Source organism: Phascolarctos cinereus, unplaced genomic scaffold (assembly GCF_003287225.1).
Source record: "Phascolarctos cinereus isolate Bilbo 61053 unplaced genomic scaffold, phaCin_HiC Scaffold_5;HRSCAF=322, whole genome shotgun sequence".
NCBI classification, from domain to species: Eukaryota; Metazoa; Chordata; class Mammalia; order Diprotodontia; family Phascolarctidae; genus Phascolarctos; species Phascolarctos cinereus.
The window spans coordinates 370727851-370751987 of NW_027555958.1; the positions used below are offsets into that span (position 1 = coordinate 370727851).

The following is a 24137-nucleotide window of genomic DNA, read 5'->3' on the forward strand; positions in this document are numbered from 1 at the left end:
CCAAAAAATGTCTAACAATCTCTACTTAAAAACCTCCAGGAAGGAGAAATCTACTACTTGTTGAGTCAACCCATTCTACTTTTCACTAGCTCTTGAATACCAGGAAATTTTTTCTTATATTGAACAGAAATCTTCCTCTATTCAACTATCACTCCTATTGGGTCAGGCAGAACCAATCTGATTCTATTGTACATAAATAATTGTGAGTATTGAAGTAACCTATCCAATTCTTCCTAAGTCTTTTCTGTATCAAGATCTATGGGTGTAGGTCCTATAATTTATCCTGTCACAGAATGATCTTCAGTCCCCTCACTACCCTGCTCAGCCTACTCTCAGCTCCAGTTTGTCAATGTCCTTCCTTAAATATGATGATCAGAAATGAACACAACACAAATGTAGTCTGACCAGGATGGGGTACAGTGAGACTATCACTTCCCTCTATCAGGATACCATGGTCTCTCTTGGTTTTGCCTATCTTTTTTTTGGGGGGGAAGGGTACAAGCTTTTCTGTTTTCCAAGTGAAGGTGTTGACTCATGGATCAGAATAAGTTAATTTCCCCACCTTTCTCTCCCCATCTTTTCCCACACCAAATGTTGCCTACATCTTGACAAATTGCTTTTTGGTCATCTCATATTGGAAGTTCCAAAGACAACTCAAGTTCAACACTTGTAAAACAACTCATACCCCTCCCTCCCCAAAGATCACCTTCTTCCAAACTTCCCCATTATTGTTGGGGGTGCACAATTCTCCCAGTCACCCAGGCCTGAAAAGTCTGTGTCATCCTCTGTTCTTGACTCATATACACTCCCCCACATTATCTAATCTGTTGTCAAATCTTGACATTTCTATTTTCACATCTGTCATATAACATCCCCTTCTCTCAACCGTGATTATATCTGTAGAGTGTTTAGCATGGTGTTCAACACATAGTAGGCACTTAGTAAATGTTTATCCCCCCTTCTCTCTCTTCCCCTCCCTTTACTAATATAGCCTTAATCCTAGTTCTGATGTTCTTCACCTCCCTCCTGGACACTGTAGTAGTCTTCTAACAGATCTCTCTGCCTCAAATCTCTCTGCTTCCACACAGCTGCCAAGGTGATTTTTCTAATGCATAGATCTATTTCTGTTCCCCCACGTTCAGTGAAATCCAGTGAAACCCTATTTCCTCCAGGATCAAATATAAACTTTTCAATTTGTCACTTAAAGTTCTTCATGGCCTCTCCCTTCCCTATCTTTCTAGTCTACTAGATGATGCAGTGGATCACTGACCAACTTACTTAATCTCCATTTGCCCCAGTTTCTTCTTCTGTAAAATTAGAAAAGTAATAGGACCTACCTCCAAGGGTTGTTGTAAGGATCAAATGAGGTAATATTTGTAAAGCACTTAGCACAGTCCTTGGTGACCTCAACGAGAATGATAATCACTCAGAAGAGTTTAGTCCAACCATTCTCTCAGGAACAACAACCACAACAGGAGATATGAAGAATGCCTCTTGTCTAGGATAGATTGTGTTACCCAGTAGGAATGGCCATCCATAGAGCTGGTTCATGGTTATATATATATATATATATCTCTGACAGGGATGGTACATAGACAATGAAGTGGGATCAGAACTGAATAGGAGAAGGAGAAAGGACTGAATTTCTTTTAGGTAATTGTAGGGTGTTCTTAATGACTTCAAGCTTCTCTCTGAAACGAAGACATTTTAAACAGCAATATCCTCTCAGTGATATATGGCTACGAGTCATGGAATACCACAGTATTCAAAGAATTAAACATGCTAGTTACCCAAAGGGCAACAGTAAGACAAAAGATGGGCATGAGGAGGCTGTAACATATTACCCATGAGGAACTGCGCAGGAGGTAATGTGAAAGAAATGTTACCAAAAAAGGAGGCTGGCAAGTTTGGAAAGCAGAACAAGGAGTAATCAATGGACATAAAATTCAGAGAAACTGGGGAAGTTTTTTATGAACTCCTACAGAATGAAATAAGCAGAACCCAGATCCTGCAAGATCATTTCAGTCCTGGAACTCATACTTCATCAATACGCCCCTACCCCTGGGGCCCCTGCTTCACCGTGATTGGTGGGGTGCCCAGGCCAGCAACATCTTCATTGCCTACGTCTTCTGGATTTATGTGTCATGCCCTCCTCCCACCATTTCCCTTCCTCCTCCTCCCTTTCAGATTCCTTTTGTGTGTGGCCTTCCCCTTCTAAATCATAAATTCCTTAACAGCAGAGACTAACTTTTACCTTTCTTTGTATCCCCAGCACTTAGCACTGTGCCTGGCACATAGTAGGTGTTTGACTGACTGATAATATAAAGCAAAACAATTCTGGAAAAGGTGTTTTATATATACATACATATGCATGTATATATGTATATCATATATATATATATATATATATATATATACACACACACAGGCATACACACATATACTTATATACACATATATTATATGTAAAATATATGTATATATGTATGTATGTCTGTGTATATACACACATATTTATAACAGCTCTTCTTGTAGCAGCAGAGAATTGGAAGCTAAGCAGTGTCTATCAATTGGGTAATGGTTAAACAATGTGGCATATTAATGTAATGAAAAGCTATTATACTTGAAGAAATAATTAATGAGAAAGTTTCAGAGAAACTTGGGAAGACTTTTATGAACAGATGCAGAGTAAAATGAGCAGAAAGGGAGAACAATTTATACTATAATTTATACTATAATGGCAATGTCATAAAAACAAACAAATTTGAAAGACTCAAACTCTCTTCAATACAATGATCATTCCTGATTCTAGAGGACCTAGGATGAAGCATGCTACCCACCTCTGGGCAGAGAGGTGATGAGGCACTAATGTGCTGAATGAGGTACACATTTTGGGCATGACAAATACGAGAATTTATTATTCTTAGTGATAGTTATTTGTTACAGGGGTTTTTTTTTGTTTTGTTTTGCTTTGCTTTTGCTATTTATTCGGGGGGGGGGGAGAAAAAATAAATGCTTGACAATTGAAAAAACTAATTAGAAAAAAGAAGCCATAGAGCACTGATCAACACAGTCAATCATCATGACTCAAAAGATGGATGAAGTAGACTACCCACCTCTTATTGGCAAAAAGCTGATGACCATAAGTGAAGAATGAGAAAAGAGTACCTTTTTAAGCATGATCACTGTGCTCAGTATTTTGTTTGACTATATTTATTTGTTGGGAGGGGAAAAAGTGGGTATTTACAAGGATATGGAGGGGGGAGAAAGAAAACAGCATTAACAAAACCTTTAAAAGTACATAGAAGAAAACAAAAAGTTCAAAAGGATAGGGCAGTTTTGTTACTATCATGTTACATTTGACATACACTTTAAAAAAAGCAAGGAGAAGTCCATGGTTTTATACACAACCCTCTTTATACAGGAAATGTTCATATTTATTGATGATTGTTAAACATAATACAAAAGAAAACCTACATTTGAAAAATAAGCTATAGAAATCCCATTAAATCCACCGCTATTCATGAATTACTGTGAGGAGGGAAGGAAGATGCATTTATTAAGATCCTGCTATATGCCAGGCATTGTGCTAAGCACTTTACAAATATTATCTCAAGTGACTGAGCCCAAGAGAACTAAAGGTAGACTATTAACATATTGGGTGGATCCCTCACGCAGGATTTATAAGAAAACTAGTACACAAGACAACAAAGATACACACACATTGATGAGATCACAAATCCATTGAACTATCAATGTACTTTTTTGAATACAGTATAATATCAGATTATTGTTGTTGCTCAGTCCTTTGTTTGACTCTTTGTAACCCCATTTGGGGTTTTCTTGGCAAAGATACTAAAGTGGTTTTGCCATTTCCTTCTCTAGCTCATTTTACAGGAAACTGAGGCAAAGAGGATTAAGTGACTTGCCCAGGGTCACACAGCTAGTCAGTGTCTGAGGCCAGACTTGAACTGAGGCGCTCCTGGCTCCAGGGCTGACATTCCATCCACCAAGTCTCAGTGATATTTTGGAAAGTTTGTCTCCTTCCATTAAGTTTCTTGTTCACACAATAGAACCTGAACAAGAGAGATGTGGTTCCTTCAGCCTTTTTATCTGCTATCCTAGGATGGAGATTAGTTTGCACTTTGTGCACATGTAGCCATCATTTTGGTACTGGGAGAAACAGATACTTTCTATAGGTCACTGAAACATCGCTCTTGCCCTTCATACCTATTTGAAGCAAGATCTGAGAATCCGTTATCATTCTTGTTTGGTCTCATAGCTAATGTACACTGTTCTGGTGGTTTTAGTCACTAGGAATTCCTTTTCAAAAAAGTTTAATTTATATATGGTTGACTTTCCAACTTTTTTTTTTGTTATGATAAGCTTATATCTCAATTGTCTTTGAATGGCAAAGATGACATTCCTGCTAAGTCCTAATGCAAACAAAAGCAGCTTAAGGCTGAATAGAGTACTCAAGCAGAAACCCAATTACCACACAAATACTTTCTAATTAAATCTAATGAACTATTTCCTTCTCCTCCTCCCACTGAAGTAGCAGATAACTACTCGCACTTCCCTTGCTACTTTGTGGTCTTTGAGCACTGTGTTTTTATTCTAGTTTTATCATGAAGGGAAATTGTTAGTTTAAACAAAGCCTCAGGTCTCTATTAGATCTCTATTACACAAATACTGGAATGAGGACTTACTGGATGTTCCATTTATTCACACCAGCTATGAAATGTTACAACAGTACAATTCACACACGTTTCTGAAAGTCAAGTATATCTTCTCTTACCTATCATAATAACTGTTACAAAACAACAACAACAACAACAACAACCTAAGACAATCTCTGGCCAAGAAAAAAAAAAGATTGTAAGAACCGTACATATAACCCTACTCAATTAATTTCTTAATGACTGTTCCCTGATTGGCCAGCCCAAGTTTAGTCTTTGGTCATGGGGTGTGTGTGTGTGTGTGTGTGTGTGTGTGTGTGTGTGTGTGTGTGTGTGTGTGTTGTGTGTGTGTGTGTGTCTGTGTAAACAAAGGAGATAGGATCTTGAAAGGATACCCCTGACAACATTCTTATCTGTTTGAAAAGTATACCTGATCCACCAATTTGTGCTTGGTTTACATCCCATCTCTGATACTTGGTATCAATGAGACCTTGGGCAAATCACTTCACTCTGTGCCTCAATAAAACAAGGGGATTGGATTCAGTGATCACCTATGGTTTTGCCAGCCTCTAAATGCACATCCCTATGAGCTTGATGCAAGCATAATTTGTCCTGAGGTCAGTGGCTCTCGCCTAGTCTCTGAGCACCCCAACTGAGTCACTTTATAGGATGAACAGTTAGTGATCATCACCCTCACTGTACTCCAGGCCTAAGTGTGCCTTGGAGTAGGAGCAGACAATCAGCTCCTAGGATTACCTGGTAGCAAAAAACTGTCTGAACAATCTTGGATAGTCTGTCTTAGCTTCCTGAAGACTTTCAAGGACGTGAAAGCAAACAATCATTCTCAGTATAGTTATACCATCACATCTTTCATATTCCAGGAGAATGTAAGCTGCCTGAGGGCAGAAATCTTTTTTGTTGTTATTGCACATGTATCCCTAGCGCTGAACACCGTACCTTGCATGTGCTATATGCTTCATAATGTTTTATTCCATTCATTAATTTTATTTAGTTATTCATTTATTGACTGAATTGAATCTATCCTATTAAAATCTCTTACATTGTCATCTAAACCTATTTCCTTGTTTGGTCTCCTACAGATCTGAAGAATAGCCATTCAGCAACAGGATCCTAAAAATCCTTCCTATACTTACAGATAAAAGTTAAATCATCTCTTAGCTTTCTCCTTACCAGGCTAAAAACACCCTTGGCCCCTTTCACTATTCCCCAGAAACTCATTTTTTCCATCATTCAAATCATTTTGGTCCATTTTCTCAAGTCATTGTCCAGCTTCTCCAAATCTGTGGTCCAAACTGAACAACGTATCTGAAGAGGGTATGTCTAATACATCAGATGGTGGGTTTTCGGTGGCTGGCTGAGCAACTGCAATGCCACCTTAGGCAGTAACAGCTGAGCCACTAGTAAGACAATGGCCTGGGACCCAGAGTGTTGCCCCTCTTTCCCATAGGCATTCAATGTGTGGGCTACCAGCTTTCTCCCCAAGTCTAGCCTCTCTCTGGGAGGCTGAGCTCTGAGCTTCACTGCAAATTGAGTCAAGGGGTGGGAGAGTAAGGACAACCAACATTTCCCTGAGAAGAAATAAAAATAAACTAGAAGAAATTTTATTTTGAAGTCTCCAGGAGAGTATTAAAAAGACTGAAAGTAAAACAACTGCAACCCTGTTGCCATGGCACTCCTAATGTCCTCTTAATTACAGACAGTAGAGCATACATTAACTCCAGCAGACAGGCCAGTTTTACTGTTACTTTTTCAAGTTCTATTATAAGAGGATTTAATATCATCCACACAGAGCTTATGAGCATTCTTCTCATCTGAATAACTGCTTTGTATGAATCCCCTGATAAAAATGTCCCCTGTTTTCCCATCTATCTGAATTGACCATGCAGTCATAATTCTTGAAGTAATAAAGTATTAAATTCAATTGAACTGAACAAACACTTATTAAGTGCCTGCTGTGTGCAGGGCACTGTCATGAGGTAGGAGAGAAATAAAATTTGGGTAGCACTAATTTCCTGCCCTCATTGATCAAAAACATGGATCATATAGTCTGGAAAGAAGGCAAGACAGAAACAGGCAGCCATAGCATATAACCTTACAGGAAAAGCACATTAGAGAGGTAATCAAAGGAAATATTCTGTGACATACAAGTAAAAAGTTGTACTAACAGGAGAAATCAGAGAAGGCTTCATAAAAGGGGTGGGAAGCATATGAGCTTGATTTAAAGGAAAAGGGGCCGGGGAAGGAGGGAGAAAAACCATTCTAGGCCTAAGAAAATGGGGAACAGCAAAATTAAAGACACAGAAGTGAAATATAGGGTATGTTCATGGCACAAAGGAAATGGTAGGTAATACTTTGAAATACTGTTGAAGCAGGGAGGGGGTTAGGCATAAGAAGAGTGGAAGTACAGGAGAGAACCAGACTATGAAGAGTTTTAAACACCAGAGGATTTTATATTTGATCCCAGAGGTGATAAAGAGAAATTGGAGTTGATTTAATTGGGGGGTTGGGGGAGGAAGACACAGTCATACCTACTAGGAAGATCACTTTGGCAGCTAAGTGGAGAATGGACTGGAGTCAAAAAAGACTTGAGACAAGGAGAGCAAGCAGAAAGCAATTGTAATAGGGCAGGTGTGAGGTGAGATGTCTGCAATAGGCAAGTGGCAATGTCAAAGGTGAGAAAAGGGTACATAGGAGAATTTGATTTGGGAAGTGATGAGTTTAAGATGTCTACAGGACAATTGGAGATGTCCAAGAGACATGTAGTCATGAAACTGGAGCTCAGGAGAGAGGCTACAGCTGTACAAATAGATCTGAGCATCACCTACATAGAGATTATAATGGAATCCACGGTAACTAATGAGATCACCCAGAAAAATAGTATAGACTAAGAAGAGAAGAGAACCCAAGACAGAACCTTGGAAAATGCTTCCATGTTTAGCAAATGTGACCTAGATGAAGATGCAGAAAAGGAGACTTAGGAATGATCAGACAGGTAAGGGGAGAGCCAGGAGAGAAAAATGTCACAGAAACCTGGAGAGAAGAAAATATCAAGGAGAAAGGGATGATCAACAGTGTGAAAGGGGGCAGAAAGGTCAAGAAGAATGAAGATTGAGAAAAGACCATTAGATTTGGAAATTCAGAGATCAGTGGTAATTTTTGAGAAGAGAATTTCAGTTTAATGATGAGGTTGGAAGCCAGAGTACAAACAGTTAAGAAGAGAGGGAAAGGAAAGGAAGTGGAAGAACCTACTGCATATGATCTTCTCAAGGAGTTTAGTCAAAACAAGGGAAGAGAGATACAGGGCAATAGATAGTGAGCATAGATGGATCAAGTGAAGGGTTTTTTTTTTGAGGATAAGTAGGGTATGGGGGTAGGATATGGGCAGGTTTATAGACATCAGGGAAGCAACAAGCAGAAAGGAAGAGATTCAAGAGGGCATTTTAGGAGGACAGCGGGCAATCTGCTAGAGAAGAAAGGATGGAAAAGGTTCACTTGTTCTTGTAGAAGAGTTTGCCTTAGCAAGGAGGATGGCCAGCTCTACACATGAGACACAGCAAAGGAGATAGTGACAAAAGCATCAGAATAACATGAGATGACAAAAAGTGAACAGGAATGGCCTCAATTTATGAGTTCAGTTTTGATTTTTTTAATGAAAAATGAAACAAGATTCTCACCTGGATGGGAAGACGGGGAGTCATGAGAAGTTTGAGGAGGGATAAGAAGATTTGGAAAATCCACTATGATTAGTGGGGCAGTGAATTGATAAGAAAGATGTAAAAGTATTGCCTTGCTGCAGTGAGGAACCAGTGGAGATTATATAACATAATTTTGTAGTGGACCTAGCCAACACAGTTTTATTATTCTCCAGCCTCATTCAGCAGAACATGAAAAGGAATGAAGGGAGAAGATGGTGGGAATAATCCAAGACTAAGGCATAGCAGGGCAAGATCTGCAAAAGAATAAGTGGACAAGAGACTTGAAAGATGAAAATAGTGAAGAGTTGAACTGGATTTCCGAAGGGTCAACATATGGAAGAGAGTGTAGCCAAGGCAAGGGTGATGGTTTAGGAAAGAACTGAGGGATGAAGGAATTGGAGGTTACAGGGAAAACAAGGAACAGAGCTAATAAAGCAAAGGGAAAGGTGGAATGACAAGAGACTATGATGAGATAAAGGCATTTTAGAGTTCATGAACATGCAAATGGTACATTTTGGGGTGATGGCAAGATCAAGGGTCTCTGTAATTGTGGTAAGGTAGAGCAGGTCATGGGAAATTAGTAAGTTTAGGAAGTGGGAAATTAGGTTATTTGGGGAAGTAAAAATATGTATGTTGAAATCCCCTGATAAAAGAGCAAGACGTAGGGAGGAGACAAAAAGTGAGAGTAGCCAGGCATTGAAGGAAGAATGTCCTGAAGTCAGATAACAACTACCAGAATCTTTATTGAGTGAAAAATATAGATTGAATGAACTTCAAAACAGAAAATGTTACTGAATAACAGTGGTAGAGGGAGAGTCTGAAAGTGACAATGGAGAACAAAGAGTATTCCAACTCCCCAACATGAGCAGTGAATCAGGGTTTATGAGTAAAAGTGCAAGCAATGTTGAAAAGAGTGGTCAAAGGAAGCTGTGTAATCAGGACGGAGCCAAGTCTCAATAAGCATAAGAAGAAGAAAGAAGTGAGAAAGGAAAAAGTTTAAGATAAAAGTTTGTTTCATATGGACCAGTCATTCCAGAGAGCATAGTAGAAAGAATGGGTAGGTCTTGAGTGGGAGGGTCAGGCAGAGAGAGACCAGAATGAGAAAGTGGGTAGTGGGGTGGTACAGCATGAACTGAGCAGAACCAGAAGAATTTGTATAATAACAACATTACAAAGAAAAACACTTTTGTAAAACTTGAGAAATCAACGGTAATACACAACTCCAGAGGACAAAACATGATGAAGCATGTTAGCAATCTCCTGACAGAGATGATAATAAGTTCAAAAGGCAGAGCTAGACATACAGTCTTGGACATGTCTAATGTAAGGATTTGATTTGCTTGACTGCACATGTTTGTTGCAGGGGTTTTAGTCTTCCTTTTTGTTATTGTTGTTCAATTAGGTGGAGAAGTGAAAGGGAAGAAAAAAGAGATGCTTATTAATTGAAAAATAATAAAAGCAAATTATGAAAAATTAAGGGTATCATTAGATGGCCTCTGAGGTATCTTTCACTTGTAAGTCTATCATCCTATCTCACTTGAGATAAACTCATAAGTTTAATTATCATCTTTATGCAAATAACTCTAGAATATACACATGCACATAATATATGTGTATCTGTCTACACACACACACACACACACACACACACACACACACACACACACATATGTCTCCCGTTCTAGTTTCTCCGCTGAGCTTCAGTCCTACTGGACAATTCAAATTGTATGTCCTCTTTCTAGGACAAATTCAACATGTCCAAAAGTGAACTCATTATCTTTCCCTCTCTAAATCCTTCCCTCTTCCAAACTTCCTATTTCTATCTAAAGCAACATCATCCTTCTAGTCTCTCAGGTTCGTAACCTCAAAATTATGCCCTACTCCTTATTCTCCTTCCCCCCACATATGCAACCAATGGTTAATCTTACCATTTCTACCTCTACTACATTTCTTGCATTTGACCCCTTCTCTCCACCCATAAAGCTACCACTTTGGTCCAAGCCTTCTTCATCTTTCACCTAGCCTACTGAAATCACCTCTCAATTGGTCTCCCCATCCTAAGTTTCACCATTCCAATCCATCCTACACATTGCTGCCAATGGAATTTTCCTTAAGCACTGATCTTACCATGTGACTTTCTTATTCAATCAACTCTAGTGGCTCCCTATTGCCTCTAGGATAAAATAGTAAATCCTGTATTTAGTTTTTAAAACCCTTCACCACCTGGCCCCAAACCTGTCTTTCCAACCTTACTGGATATTACTCCCTCTCTCACATTCCTTGCTCCAGACAACCTGGTATTCTCTCTGTTCCTCACAAACCTTGGAGACTTTCCACTGACCATATCACATGCCCAAAATGTATTCCCTCTGTACTTCTGCCTCAGAGAGCCCCCTCTTCCTTTAAGATACAACTCAGGCACCACCTTCTGCAGGAAGCCTTTCCTGATCTCCTCAACTGCTATTGCCTTTCCTCCCAAGCTACCTTGTATTTAACTACTTTGTATATAATTATATTCATTCTCTTTATATTTTTGCTGTATATATGCTTATATGCATATGTGTATATATAATATATGTGCATATATACACACACACACGTGTGTGTGTGTGTGTATATATTTCTTGCCTATACCAATAAAACAAATTCCTTGAGTGTAGAATTGTTTCATCCTTTCTATTTGTATTTCAAGAGCCTACACAGTGCCTGGCACATAACAGATGCTTAATATTTTTTTGATTGATTGATGCTTCTTCACTTGGAAATCCCAAGTGCTCCCACAGTTTCAATGATTATGTTCATAGAGATGATTCCTGAAGATCTCTCTCCAGCCCTGAACTCTGGTTTCACATTTCTAACTGTTCAATGAATATCTACTGGTAAGTCAAACTCATCATGTCTCATAGCAAGCTCAATCTTTTCCCCAAAGCTGCATCTTCCTTCTAACTTGCCTTTTAAAACCTTAAATTTTTCCCTCTCCTTCATGTGGCTCCACATCAATCAATTACTAAGCTCTATGTAACTCCTAGATAACTCAAATGTCCCCCTTCCTTTCCATTCTTACAGCCACCCACCTAGTTTAGGCCCTCATTAATTCTCACCTGGACTATGACAACAGTGCTCTAAAGACCATCTCCAGTCTTCACAACCACTAATCCACTTCAAACAATGCTGCTGAAGTAATTTTCTTCATTCATATATCTGATCACATCACTCCACTGCTAACCTACATATTTTCCATGGCACTCAATTGCCTAGCCAAATAAAATTCACACTCCTTCAACAGTATAACAAACATTTTTGTAACAATTGGGCACTTGAAAACTAAGACCTCTGGATTCGGAGCCTTTTGCTACATTTACAAGGTTCATTATAGCTTTTTTGGAGAGCAAAGCAAGCAATTATCAGACTCAATTCCACTCTCCTCCCCCAATCCTCTGTATTATTAGATGATGCAAGAATCACCAATCTAATAACAAAAGCATTAAAGACAATAAAACAATGTAAATAACAAGTGAGAACTACGTAAAAGAATCATTCTCAGTTGCCACACACAAATGCATGCACTGCCTAATGGCTGAAAGAGTATTACATTCTTCATTATTGTTCAGTCTTTTGTTTTTGTTTTTGTTTTTTTTCAGTCATGTCCAATTCTCTGTGACCCCATTTGGGGTTTTCTTGGCAAAGATACTGGAGTGGTTTGCCATTTTATTCTCCAGCTCATTTTACAGATGAGGAAACTAAGACAAACAGGGTTAAGTGACTTGCCCAGGATCACACAGCATGTCAGCATCTGAGGTCACATTTGAACTCAGGAAAATGAATCTTTCTGACTTCAGGGCTGCCGCTTTGTGCACTACGGTGCTACCTAGCTGCCCGTAATCACTTGCTTAATTCCCACTAACTCCCCTCTCCCATATCCAGAGAGGGATTACAATCACTTCAGAATGGCTCTGGTATATTGAGCTTAAGAGTCAATGCCCACTGACTCTCTGCAGACATCTCAGTACAAAATAGAAAACTGTTATTGCCTTGGGGCAGTTTAGAGATCTGTGAAGCCTCTTACCTTGGCTCTGGGATCATCAAATTGCTGCCAGGACTCTTGGATTTGGAAATGTCAGGGTAGAATCACTTCACATGATATCTTTCCATTCTCCCTCCCTTTCACTCCAACCACAGCCTGTCATTTGCCTCCCCTCCCCATCTCTATTCATTCCTACAGCTCTGGAAATACTGATGTTCTCCAGAACATTTCCCACAGATTAGATTCTTTACCTGGCTATGCTACTGCTCTGCAAACAGACACACGCTTTCTGGGAAATGTAATACAAGGAATTTTTCCCAGTGTTCTCTCATTCCTAAGAATTACAGAATACAAAGTCCTAGGAATTGTCCTCTTTAGTCATGCTCACTATGGTAGGTACCTATTATGTGCAAAACTCTGAGGATGAAAATTTTTAAAAAAGAAAGAAACAATTCTTAAACTCAAAGATTTTATATTTCACTAGGAGAACAAAATATATATGAGAAGAAACAAATAGATGATTTAAGGAAGTCTCAGATGATGTGCTTAATTTTGCTGAACTGTTTTTCTTTTACTCCTTTTTATTCTTTGTTATAAGAAGTGACTTTTTAGGAAGGGAGAGAGGAAAGATGTTAGGAAAAGTGTGTGATATAAAAACAAAATATATCAATATATCAATAAAAATTATTTTTAAAAATAAATATGCCATTGAATTTATTTAAACAACAACTATAAAATGCAAAATAATATTGTATAGCCCAAGGAGTTAATTGCTAATAGTCCACAGTATAAAGGAAAATTCAGAGTTGCCCAGGGTTACTCACAGAATCCTATAAGTAGGTGAGTTTTTTAATATGGATAGGATAAAAGGTTGTTTTAATAGCCAGGAAGGTAATAGGTAGCCCCAAAAGAGTTTTTAGCTAAAAGTGGGACAGAATGCTAATTCAACAACTAAAATATCATCTACTTATTTTTCTTGGCTTTCTTTTATAATTTAAAGTATGTGTATGTGCATATGTGTATGTGCATGTGCATGTGTGTATGTGTATGTGCGTGTGTGTATGTGTGTGTATGTGCATGCGTGTGTGTGTGTGTGTGTGTGTGTGTGTGTGTGTGTGTGTGTGTGTAAAATCTGAGGAAGAAATGCCAAGACCTCGTGTTTTGGTTTTGTTTTGTTTTTTGCATTTTGTTCCTTAATTGTAGACACCATCATTTTTCACAGACTGGTTGACATCTGACTTAAAATACACAATCCTCTAATCCTATCAGGCTGTTTGTTTTTAAATCATATATTTCATTCTCTTTTAAAAAAAAAACAGCAGCCACATCTGAACTAATTAATTGAAGAGTTCTTAGAAAAAGAGATACTAAAAATGTCCAATAATTTTGAAAAGTTGAGAGCCTTTTTCCTTCAAAACATATTCAACTAACAACATTTAGTAAGCACCTACCATGTACAACAGCACTATGCTAAGCACTCAGGATACAAATATAAAAATGAAACTGTCTCTGCCTTCAAGTAGTTTGAACCTAAGTGTTCTTCGCCTTGAGGCCATCCCTTTAGCAAGTATTCCATGGTGCCTATGACATATGGCAAGCCTTAAGAAATACTTATGAAATTGAATACAAAGTGATCTTAAGGAGAAAGATCTTCAAGGATACCAAAGTCCTGGGGATGCAAGAAAGACCTCCAATAGCAGAGGACACCTAAACTGAACCTTGAAGAAAGCTAGAGGATGCAGAGATGCTAAGAAGTAAGAAGAACATGCATTACAGGCATTGAGGTCACCCTATTCAAAGGCACAGATACAGAAATCTAGAATATATGCTTAAAGCATCTCTATTCTTCTTTTTTTAACATAAATGACAAGATAGAGAAATATCTGTAAGTCAATGAAAGGTAACAGAATTATACTGTTTCTCACAGTAGGGTGATGTTGGATCTGCTCAGGAGATAACACATTTCCCACCTGGGCTAACACCTCAAGTTCAGGGTATTGGGTAGAATCCATGTGAACATTTGGCTACTCTGGGTTAACTTACTGACAGGGCCTGAAGGGAGAGAAAAAAAAATGAAGTAGGTCCACTTGAGTATCATCTTTTTGGTACAGATAAAAAGTGTAGGCTGGTTTGGATGTAAGGATCAAAGATTAGTATGAAAAATAAGGAAGGATGATCATCTTTCCCCACTGATAGTTTTTAGGGGCAAACCCACTCAAAGGTATTAGGCTGGTTTTAGGATCTACTAGAAAGAATTAGGAGGTCCTCCCATCTTATCTCACCCCATCTCAAACCCTAGGTCAAATATCTCATGACCCCACCATACAGATTCACCAACTCAAATGAAATACAGAACATCCCCCAATAACTTTCTCACTTCCATCAGCTAAGTCACTAAAGGGCTTAGTTTGCTTCCAAAGGTAAAGGCGGCCACTCCGAGCAGTTGCAGATCATTACCTCATTTGGTTAGAGCATGAAACAACTAATAAAGCTAAAACTTCAGGTTGCAACCCCTCTATACGTTTGCTAGCTTGTCTCTGGTCTCCAGACACAAATCATATCTATCTGGGACCTCAGTCAAGCCGTCTAAGAAATGTGTGCTGCTAGTCACAAGACTGAGCAGCTAAGTGGCATGCTGGATAGAGCACTGGATCTGGAGTCAGGAAGAATTGACTTCAAATTCCACCCCAGACACTTACTAGCTGTGTGATCCTGGACAAGTCATTTTACCCTACTTGCCTAAGTTCCCTCATCTGTAAAAAGAGCTAGAAAAAGAAACAGCAAACCACTCTAGTATCTTTGCCAAGAAAAGCCCAAGTGGGGTCATGAAGAGTTGGACATGACTGAAATGACTGAACAAAAGTCACAAAATGGATAAAAGGAAAGAATATGGATAGGGGAGTCCTTATTGGTAGAAAAACTACATAGTCACTGGGAAGTGTCCCTGATATTAAAAAAAAAAGACATTTAAAAAAAATAAATAAAGCAAATGTCAAGCAATAATTATTTTTTACTTACCTAAGGCCCAAGAAGATATAACTTCCAGAAGGAAACTACTACTATATAGAGCATGCATGTACATTAAATGAATCAGCAGTTCAGCCAACCACCACCAGCAGAGAAGGCGACTTACTCCCAGGACAAAAATTTGAAGATTGGCCTTTAGGGAATAAGATTCTTGATTCTGCATCTAAAAAAGGAAATGGAAGAAATTAGACTATGTATTTTTAAAAGAGCACACCAAGCATTTTCTGTAATAACTTTTTTTTATTAAACATTTAGACAAGTGTTTTTATTGTTATTCCCAATAAAGGACTACTTTGGGTTGCTCTGGGACTTTTCAATGAAATTAGATTTAAAAAGCTACAGTTGGGGCTTAAAAACTTTGTACTAAAGTTAACCACAGCATCACATCAATGAGCAATTACTGAGTACTTCCTTTAGGCTAAACCCTATGCCAGGATATGCATCCCTTCAGCTCAATACCACTCCCTCCCAAAATGCAACTGCCTCTCACGTGTAAGAACACACTGCTCTTTGTTTGATCTGTGCTCCCTGCACTGCTAAACCAAGCACTAAGAAAGGAAAAGCTGGGTCTAGAAGGCAGGAGCTGGACCTGGCATTTATGTGAAGATATATCAATTCCATGGCTCCTCTTTTGCTCTCCTCCAAGACTGGTGAGTATCTGATCTTCAGCTTGCTGAAGACAAATAAGCTGATAATCACCAGAAAGAAGGCACTTGAATTAAGTGAGATCAGGAAAAGCTTCCTGGAGAAATCGAGATTTTAGATGGGATTTAAGGCAAATCCAGGAGGCAGAGATGACAAGGAAGAGCATTCCAGGCTTGGGTAGAAGCCAGTGAAAATGCAGAGTTGGGACAGGGAGTGTCTTGGTGGAGGAACAGCAAGGAAGCCAATGTCACTGGATCAAAGAGTATATTGGGTAGGAGGGTGTAAGGTATGAGAAAACTGGAAAGGTGGGTGTGGAAGGGCTAGATTATGAAGAGCTTTGAACACCAAAAAGAAGATTTCGTATTTGTATTCTGGCTCTCTGGCAATGACCCCCTTCAGGGTCATGGAAGTCACTCCTGCTTAGTATGACCTGCTAGAGCTTATGCTCTATCAGCATAGATGTCAGTTATCCAGGTGCACCCCCATGCCACGATGAAGCAGCAAAGAAAAAAATCTAGTGGAGAAATGAAATGACATTCCAAACCAAACAAAAATTATTTGGGAATAATCCACACTGGTATTCCCCTGAATTCTACTGAATCTGTATTTACACCTGTATCAATGCAGGCAGAAAAAAAATCATTACTAAAATGGTTTTGTTCAGAATTCTGCAGGTATTATGGTGATGGCTTCCTGGATGGTAGGGATATACAAGAGATAAAAACCACAGATTCTGAAATCCATCCTGAGGTTTGATGCAAAATCTCTTGGCATTTCTATCTATAAGAAACACAATCTCAATCCTGCCTATACCACACACATACACATACACATACACATACACATACACATACACATACACATACACGTATACATACACATACACATACACATACACATACATACATACACACACACACATCTCCTGCTTTCTGAATTTTACAAAGATGACAAGATTTTATTAAACCAATTGGTGTCTTGAAGGGCAGAGGCGGAGCTAATGAATAAATGATGAAGTTGAGTCTCTGAAGATATTAAGTGGTGGAGGAATAAAGGATAAGATCTAGCATTTGATGATTAGGGCTTAAGACATTAAATAAAACAAGAAAAAAAGTACAAGTTTCTGGGGACAGAAGTCTGAAGGCAATTTATTTCTTTCTCTTAAAGCATTCAGGGGATTGGCTCCTCACTGCAATGGGGGTGAGTGGCACTGCCCACAGAGGGGAAGGTGAGATCTAGAAGCTGGTACATTTATTTTTCTACCATTTAAAAAATGTGCACATTCAATCATTTTCTCAAATTGTCCTCCCACAGAGAGATGCCTGGCTAAGTCATCCTGGCTAGATAAGTAGCATTACAATAACCTTAACAAATAGCTTTCTACCTTTTATCGTCAGCTTAGTTAATTGTTCCAAAGAAAGCTCTTTGCCTTTACCTTTCTTGAGAAAAGAGGAGTTGAAAAAATATGAATTCATAAAACTATTAAGACAGTTTAAAAGAAAATAAGTTCACTTTTTTCTCCCATTTAGTTTACCTTAATTCACCTCAGATAGAGATTTAAAAAAAAAAACAACAACTACATAGCAGGCTCTGCAGTTGTCTGAAAAATATAGAGACCATATTGCAGAACCTAAGAGTCAGAAGTGATCTTATGGACCACCTGCCATGGTTCAACCCACACCTAACCAAGAAGTCCTTTCAGTAATATGTAGAAATAGTGGTCGTCCACTTTTTGCTTAGAGGTCTTCAGTGGAGGAGAACTCACGATCTCCCAAAGCAACCTGCTCCACTTTTAGACAATCCTCATTGTTAGAAGAATCTTCCTTATGTCAAGCCTAAAGCTATCTCCCTGAAACTGCCAACTCTCCTAGTGCTGCCCTCAAAAGCCAAGCTAAAGGAGCTTGATTCTTCTTCCACACCACAGCTCTTCAAATACCTGAAAATTGTTGACTTGCTTGACCCCCACCCCAATATATTCTCTTTTTTTCTGACCAAATAACCCCTTGTTCTTTTGATCAATCTTCATGTGCCATGTTCTCTCATTTGGGTATTTGTTGTTTGTTTCTTTCCACCATCCTGGTTACCCTCTTCAAGATACGCTCTAGGCTAGGGTGCCAATGTCTTTTCTAAAATGTGGCTCCCTGAAATGAATAGTACAGCAGGTCCATTAACTCTCTCATAGTAGACCCTCTCTCTGGTATGTCTCAATACAACTAAGAACAGCATTAGCTTTTTTTTTCACTGACGTCTTACACTACTGACTCAAATTGAACTTACATTCCATGACCCCCTCCCCACACCATCTTATCCATAGAAACTATTGTTGTCTAACTTTACCAACTTGTGAAGTTGGCTTTTTGGACCCAAAATAATTTGACATTTGTCCATGTTAAATTTCATCACATTCAATTTGCATCATTTCTACCCTGTCAGGAATCTGGATCCCGATAACTCTCCTCAAATGTGTTCACTGTTCTCCCTAGTTTCCTGTTACCTGCAGATTGGAAGGGGGAGGAGGGGCAATGTGCAATCTAGGCCTTAATTAACAAGAATGTTGACTAGAATAAAGCACAGATCTCTGAGGTATGCTACTACAATCTGCTTCCTTCAAAGTTGGCATTGATACATTGAATCATTTAATTCTTTGGGCTGGCTACTTCAACCATTTCCAAATCAACCTACCAGTACTATTATCTAGCCTAAATCTCTGTTTCATACAAAAGAATTAGAATGAGAGCACATTCACAGTAAATAGAGTGCTGGGTCTAGAGTCAGGAAGATAGAAAAGAAAATGAGATTAGCCTAGCATGACCTGTCCTCGATGAAGCCATACTGGCTTTACATGATCACTGCCTCCCTTTCTAAGTGCTCACAAATCAGACCCTTAATGTTATATTCTAGAATTTTGCCCAGAATAGAATTCAAGCTCAATGGTCAGTTGTTTCCCTACTACACCCTCTTTCCTTTTCTGAAAATTAGGACAACATCATCCTGTAATACTTTCAAAAATCACTGAAGGAAGCTTACTAATCACATCAACTAGTCTTTTCAGAACTCCAGGAGGCAGTGATTTGAACTCACTGTCTTCCTGTCTCCTCACTAAACTCTTTTCCCCTGCCCTGCTAACTACTTTTCTTTCATAGTTCCTTCCAAAGTTCATTATACAACATTTGTTATCACTGTTATTCTTTTCACCACATCCTTTTGGTCTACATACAGCATCTTGATTTATTCAGAAAGCAAGCCTGCCATGTTTTCTTGGCTTGCCAAGTCAGATTCATCCTGATTGCACAACTGTAAGCAAAACCTATCATGAATGAGTGATCAAGGGCAAACTATCCATTAGGCTAAGAGGGTATAAATATGTCACCAATACAGATTAAGGCCCAGGGAACCGGCATGAGTAAGATGGGGGAGAAGAATCTCCAATGTCATGTGATCCGATCCCCCACTTGCCTGCAATAAGATCAGCTGGAATGGTATATCTTGGCCTTCAAAATCTAGATTTGAACTCAGAGGGCCTGGGTTCTAATACAGGCTCTGCTATTTATTACCCACATAATTCTAGCCAATGTACAGTTTCACCTAGACCAGATAATCTTTAAAGTCCTCTCTGGGTCTAAATCCTATAATATGAGGGAAGCAATCTCTCTACTTAAAAGTGCAAGGCCAGAGGAATATGATGGAATGAATTCTCTTACACCAAATGGCTTCCTCAGATTTCTAAATAAGCTGTCAGCAAAGGGCTTTTAAGCACCTGAAAGAGTACTTACATATCACCACCCAGGAATGGGGTTGGCATTATGGCATTCATCCAAAGAAAAGATGGCATCTGGCTCTGACATGAGCTTTGAGGGTGATGCAGTATAAAATGGCCCATTCATTCATCTGGAAATACATCTGTCCATCCCTGATGCCTCTCCACTCCAGTAAATCATGTACCAAGCCTGTGCCAAAGAACCACCCTCCGCACCCACTACCAATCCCACTGGCTGAAAGGGTACAAGCAAATGCAATTAAGATGGAACCTTGGAGCATGCTCTGTAACTGATTAGTTTCCCAATAATAACTTTTCCACTCCCCACCTCAGGCAGAATTTTCCTACCACATTTAATAAGGCATAAGCATATGTCACTACCTGAAAGGGCTTGGACTTCTCATCAGAACACTCTGAACGCTTTCTTATTTAGAAAGGTAAAAATGGGTGTTCTTTAATCACATAAATCACACCTCAATAAGGTAAACAATTTAATGTTTCATTCTCTTGCCTTAAAAAGGAAGGTAATTCTGCCTTTATACCACTGTAATTACTGAGGTGCACTTACATCTTCAATCTAGTCAACTCCCTTTTATTTTTAAAATTCAGGATTATCCCTTGTCAAGCCTGCAGGAGGAATAAACAGGCAGCACACAGTTCACCTAATGAGCCCTGCTGCTCTCCCGCCTGCATGCACAATGTTCCATTTGAGATATTCCACGGGGGGGGGGGGTAGCGGGGAGAAGTGAGGAAGAGAGTCGATCTTAAAACTATTTGAAAATGTCATCAATGTGAATTTCTGGTTAGGGCTAGACTAAAAACCACACACTGACTCATGTGCAAAGTGCATTTTAAAGCACATTATAATAAAAATTTCATTTCACCTAAGTTGCATAAAAAGGAATATCTAGGCCCCTCACTCTCTCCAGGATGTCCTGCTGATTAATAAGGACAGCTCTCAAAGACGAAAAGCTCTTCTTTACATACACACACAGAGCATGAGGCAAGAGAAGGTTCTGCCCCTGGTCAAGATTGGAACAGATCAGAGGTGTCAAACACCAGCCCACCAGCTACAATTCTCCTGAGTGTTACCCAAGCCAGATTAAAAAATAATTGGGAAATAGTTAATAAAATAAATAAAAAAGAACATCGGTGATGTTTAATATGTGGCTTTCTGAGTCAGTTTGCAGCCATAGCAGTTTAGTGGCCATTTCCTTTTGAATTTGACATCCCTGGACTAGTTAACCTCTGAAAATCTCCTGACCCTTGGGATTCTGTGAGCCTGTGGCTCTCTCTGATAAACATTTGGGAGAATCAAGCTGGAATAGCTAACCCAGATATGCCTCTAACCTGCACCATTCCAAGATCTCTCAACCAACTTCTCTTTTGGATACTTGAATTCATTGAATTTGAGTTGATTAATTCAGCTTAATTCTATGTGTTCAGTCTCCACATGGGCAAGCTAGCTTCACATTGCCCTGTGACCACAAACCTAGCCCTGTAACCCCTTTGCCTAGTCTTGCAGGTTACAGCCCAGCCCTATGAACAAGACTTTCCCCAAAGACACACAACACAGGAGAAGCCAAATAAAGTAATAATAGATAGATAGATGAATGAATGAGTGAGTAAACAAATGAATGAATGAGTGAACAAATAAATGGATGGATGGATGGATAAATAAATAGGAGTTATATAGTGTTTTAAAGATTTCAAATCACCTTAAATGTAACTTCCTTTCTCCGGCCCTCACAACACCCCTAAGAGGTACCTGTTATTATTATTCTCATTTTGCAAATAAGAAAACTGAAGCTAAAAGAGCATGCTAAAATCATTTGCCCAGGGTCACACGGTTAGTATGTATCCAAGGAAGCATTTTAATTCAAGTCTTCCTGACTCCAAGTCTAGCACTCTATTAATGGTGCCATCTAGCAGCCATAGAAATGCATAGATATGCACAGAAAGCCAAGTCAGTCAACAAACATTTATTAAACACCTACTTTGTGCTAGATGCTGTGCTGCAAGTTGAGGATAAGAAGATGAAACATTATCTCTGCCCTCAAGGAACTCACAATCTAATGAGGGAGAGAGACAACATACAAACAACTGTATACAAACAAGTTACATATGAGATAAATAAGAAAAAAATTCAACAAAGGGAAGGTACTAAAAAAGAAACAGAAGAGAAAGTCATCCAGGGAACCGGACTCCTCAGAGCACACTGTTCTACTACAGTGTCAATATCTCATCTGGCTTCTTTCTTTCTCTTATCGATACACACAACCCAAGAGTCACAGGAAAAAAGAGGAGCAGTTTACAGAAACCCAAAATAAAGATCTGAACTCTTCCCACCATACGCTATATTCGCATCTTCATACCAAGAAAAAGGCTGGTGTTTTCATTTTGTTTATGAGAAATAACATCTACCTTCCAATTTCCACAGCTTAAATGCTTTGTCTCCCTAATTGTGTTAAGATTAATTTTCTGTAAGATCCCTTCCAGACCTAAGATTCTCTAATTCCTATGGGCCCTATGACAATGAGTACTGAGCAAAAATCTCATCCCTCTGCTGGAGAGAAAATTCAAAACGTGCATCCTATTGATGGTGATTCACAGAATAACAAATGATAAAAATGCCCGAGAAGAAACTGTCTTTCATCTAGGTTAGGGTTCTGCACCACTATTTTGTTATGGACCTTTTTAGCAATCTAGTGAAATCTATAGACCCTTTCTGAGAATAATGTTAACAAATACACATGATTACAAAGGAAACTAATTATATTACACAGTTATAAAATATTAAACACACACACACACACACACACAGACAAAGTTCACAGACCCCAGATTAAGAAATCCTGATCTAAACAAAGTCTCTAATTTTATAGATATAGAAACTAAAGGTCAGAGAAGTGAAAGCCTCATCCTCCTTGGGTAGCTTTCCCAATCAGTTTGAATGCCTTCCCTTGTGTTGTATGTCCCTAGAGAACATCTCAGGCAGCGAACTATACTATACACTACTAGGTCTTAAATGCAATATATACCAAAGGGTTTCACTGTCATGACACAACATTATAAGGTCAACGACATCTCTGTTCTTGCCAATACCTTCTCTTTCCATCCCTATTCTCTTAGACAAGCCTATTTGAGGGACCCTTACAATGAGAGGCAAAGAGATGTAATAGAAAGAGAACTGGAACTGCAGCCCAAAGACCTGCACCCTAATTTTAGTTCAATTAGTCGCTAATTGTAGAATCTTTCCAAAGTCTCACCTCAGTTCCCCACCTTAAAATGAGAATAATATTACCTATCCTCCTTACCTCACAAAACTATCGTAAAGCAAAATGAGAAAATCCATTTGAAATTGCTCTGTAGATTGAAGCTACAATCCTATGAAAATATCATTAGTAAAGCTTACAGTTTTTATCTCTTCACCATTAGAAAATGCATTACATACTCTATCTCATGAGAAAAATGGCAGAACCCGGACTGGAATTGAGATATTTTGATTCCAGTGCTAGCACTCTTTTTGATCATGCCAAGTTGTGTTTGCACTATTGAATGTGGAATGTTGGGGGGCTTGAGAAGAGGGAAAGGAAGCTGAGTTTTTATTATGCGTAGCTCCTACCTGCAAGGGGTTGTATATGAGACTATAACAACAATAGAGGAAAGATGTACATTGTCCTGTAAGGGTTTGCTTAAATGACAGGAAAACAAACTATTTACAAATTAAGAACCTAGACCAGGGGTCTGTAGATTTTTAGGAGGAAAAACATTTTTGGCAATATTCTAAGAATACAAATCCCTCTTTAGCCTTCAGCCTCTTTCATATCTACTGGTCCCTTTCGACTGCCCTCAAGCATGGCCAAGCCTCACCCATTCCTAAAAACAAGCTTCACTAGACCCTGTCATCACCTTCTCAAGACATCACTGTCTATCTCATCCTTTCTTAGTCAAACTCCTAGGGGAAAAAAAAACCTGCCTGTACTTATGGCCTCCAACTGCTCCCTTCACGTCCTTTACATTCTAGATTTCAATCTCATTATTCAACTGCAACTGCTCTCTCCAAAGGTCCCAACAATTCCTCAATTGCCCATTTTGATGGCCTTTCCTCAATCCTCAACCTTCTGGAACTCTCTGCTTCATTTGACAATGCTGACTACACTCTCCTTCTGCATATTCTCTCTTCTCTGTGTCTTTGTGGCACTATTCTTTCTTGGTCTTCCTCCTACCTGTCTTATCACCCCTCAGTTTTCTTTGCTGGCATGATTCATATCATGCCCCCTCTCTGT

At 39.0% G+C, this 24137-nt stretch overlaps 1 protein-coding gene across 1 annotated transcript in view; it reads right to left on the minus strand.

Annotated features, from left to right (window-relative positions):
* The window catches only part of HHAT (hedgehog acyltransferase), a 475631-nt gene that overhangs the window by 346133 nt on the left and 105361 nt on the right, over positions 1-24137 (minus strand). Inside the window, exon 7 of the mRNA XM_021007864.2 lies at positions 15438-15609. Within this exon, the coding sequence (XP_020863523.1) occupies positions 15438-15609 (172 nt within the window). The remainder of the gene's footprint in view (positions 1-15437; positions 15610-24137) is intronic.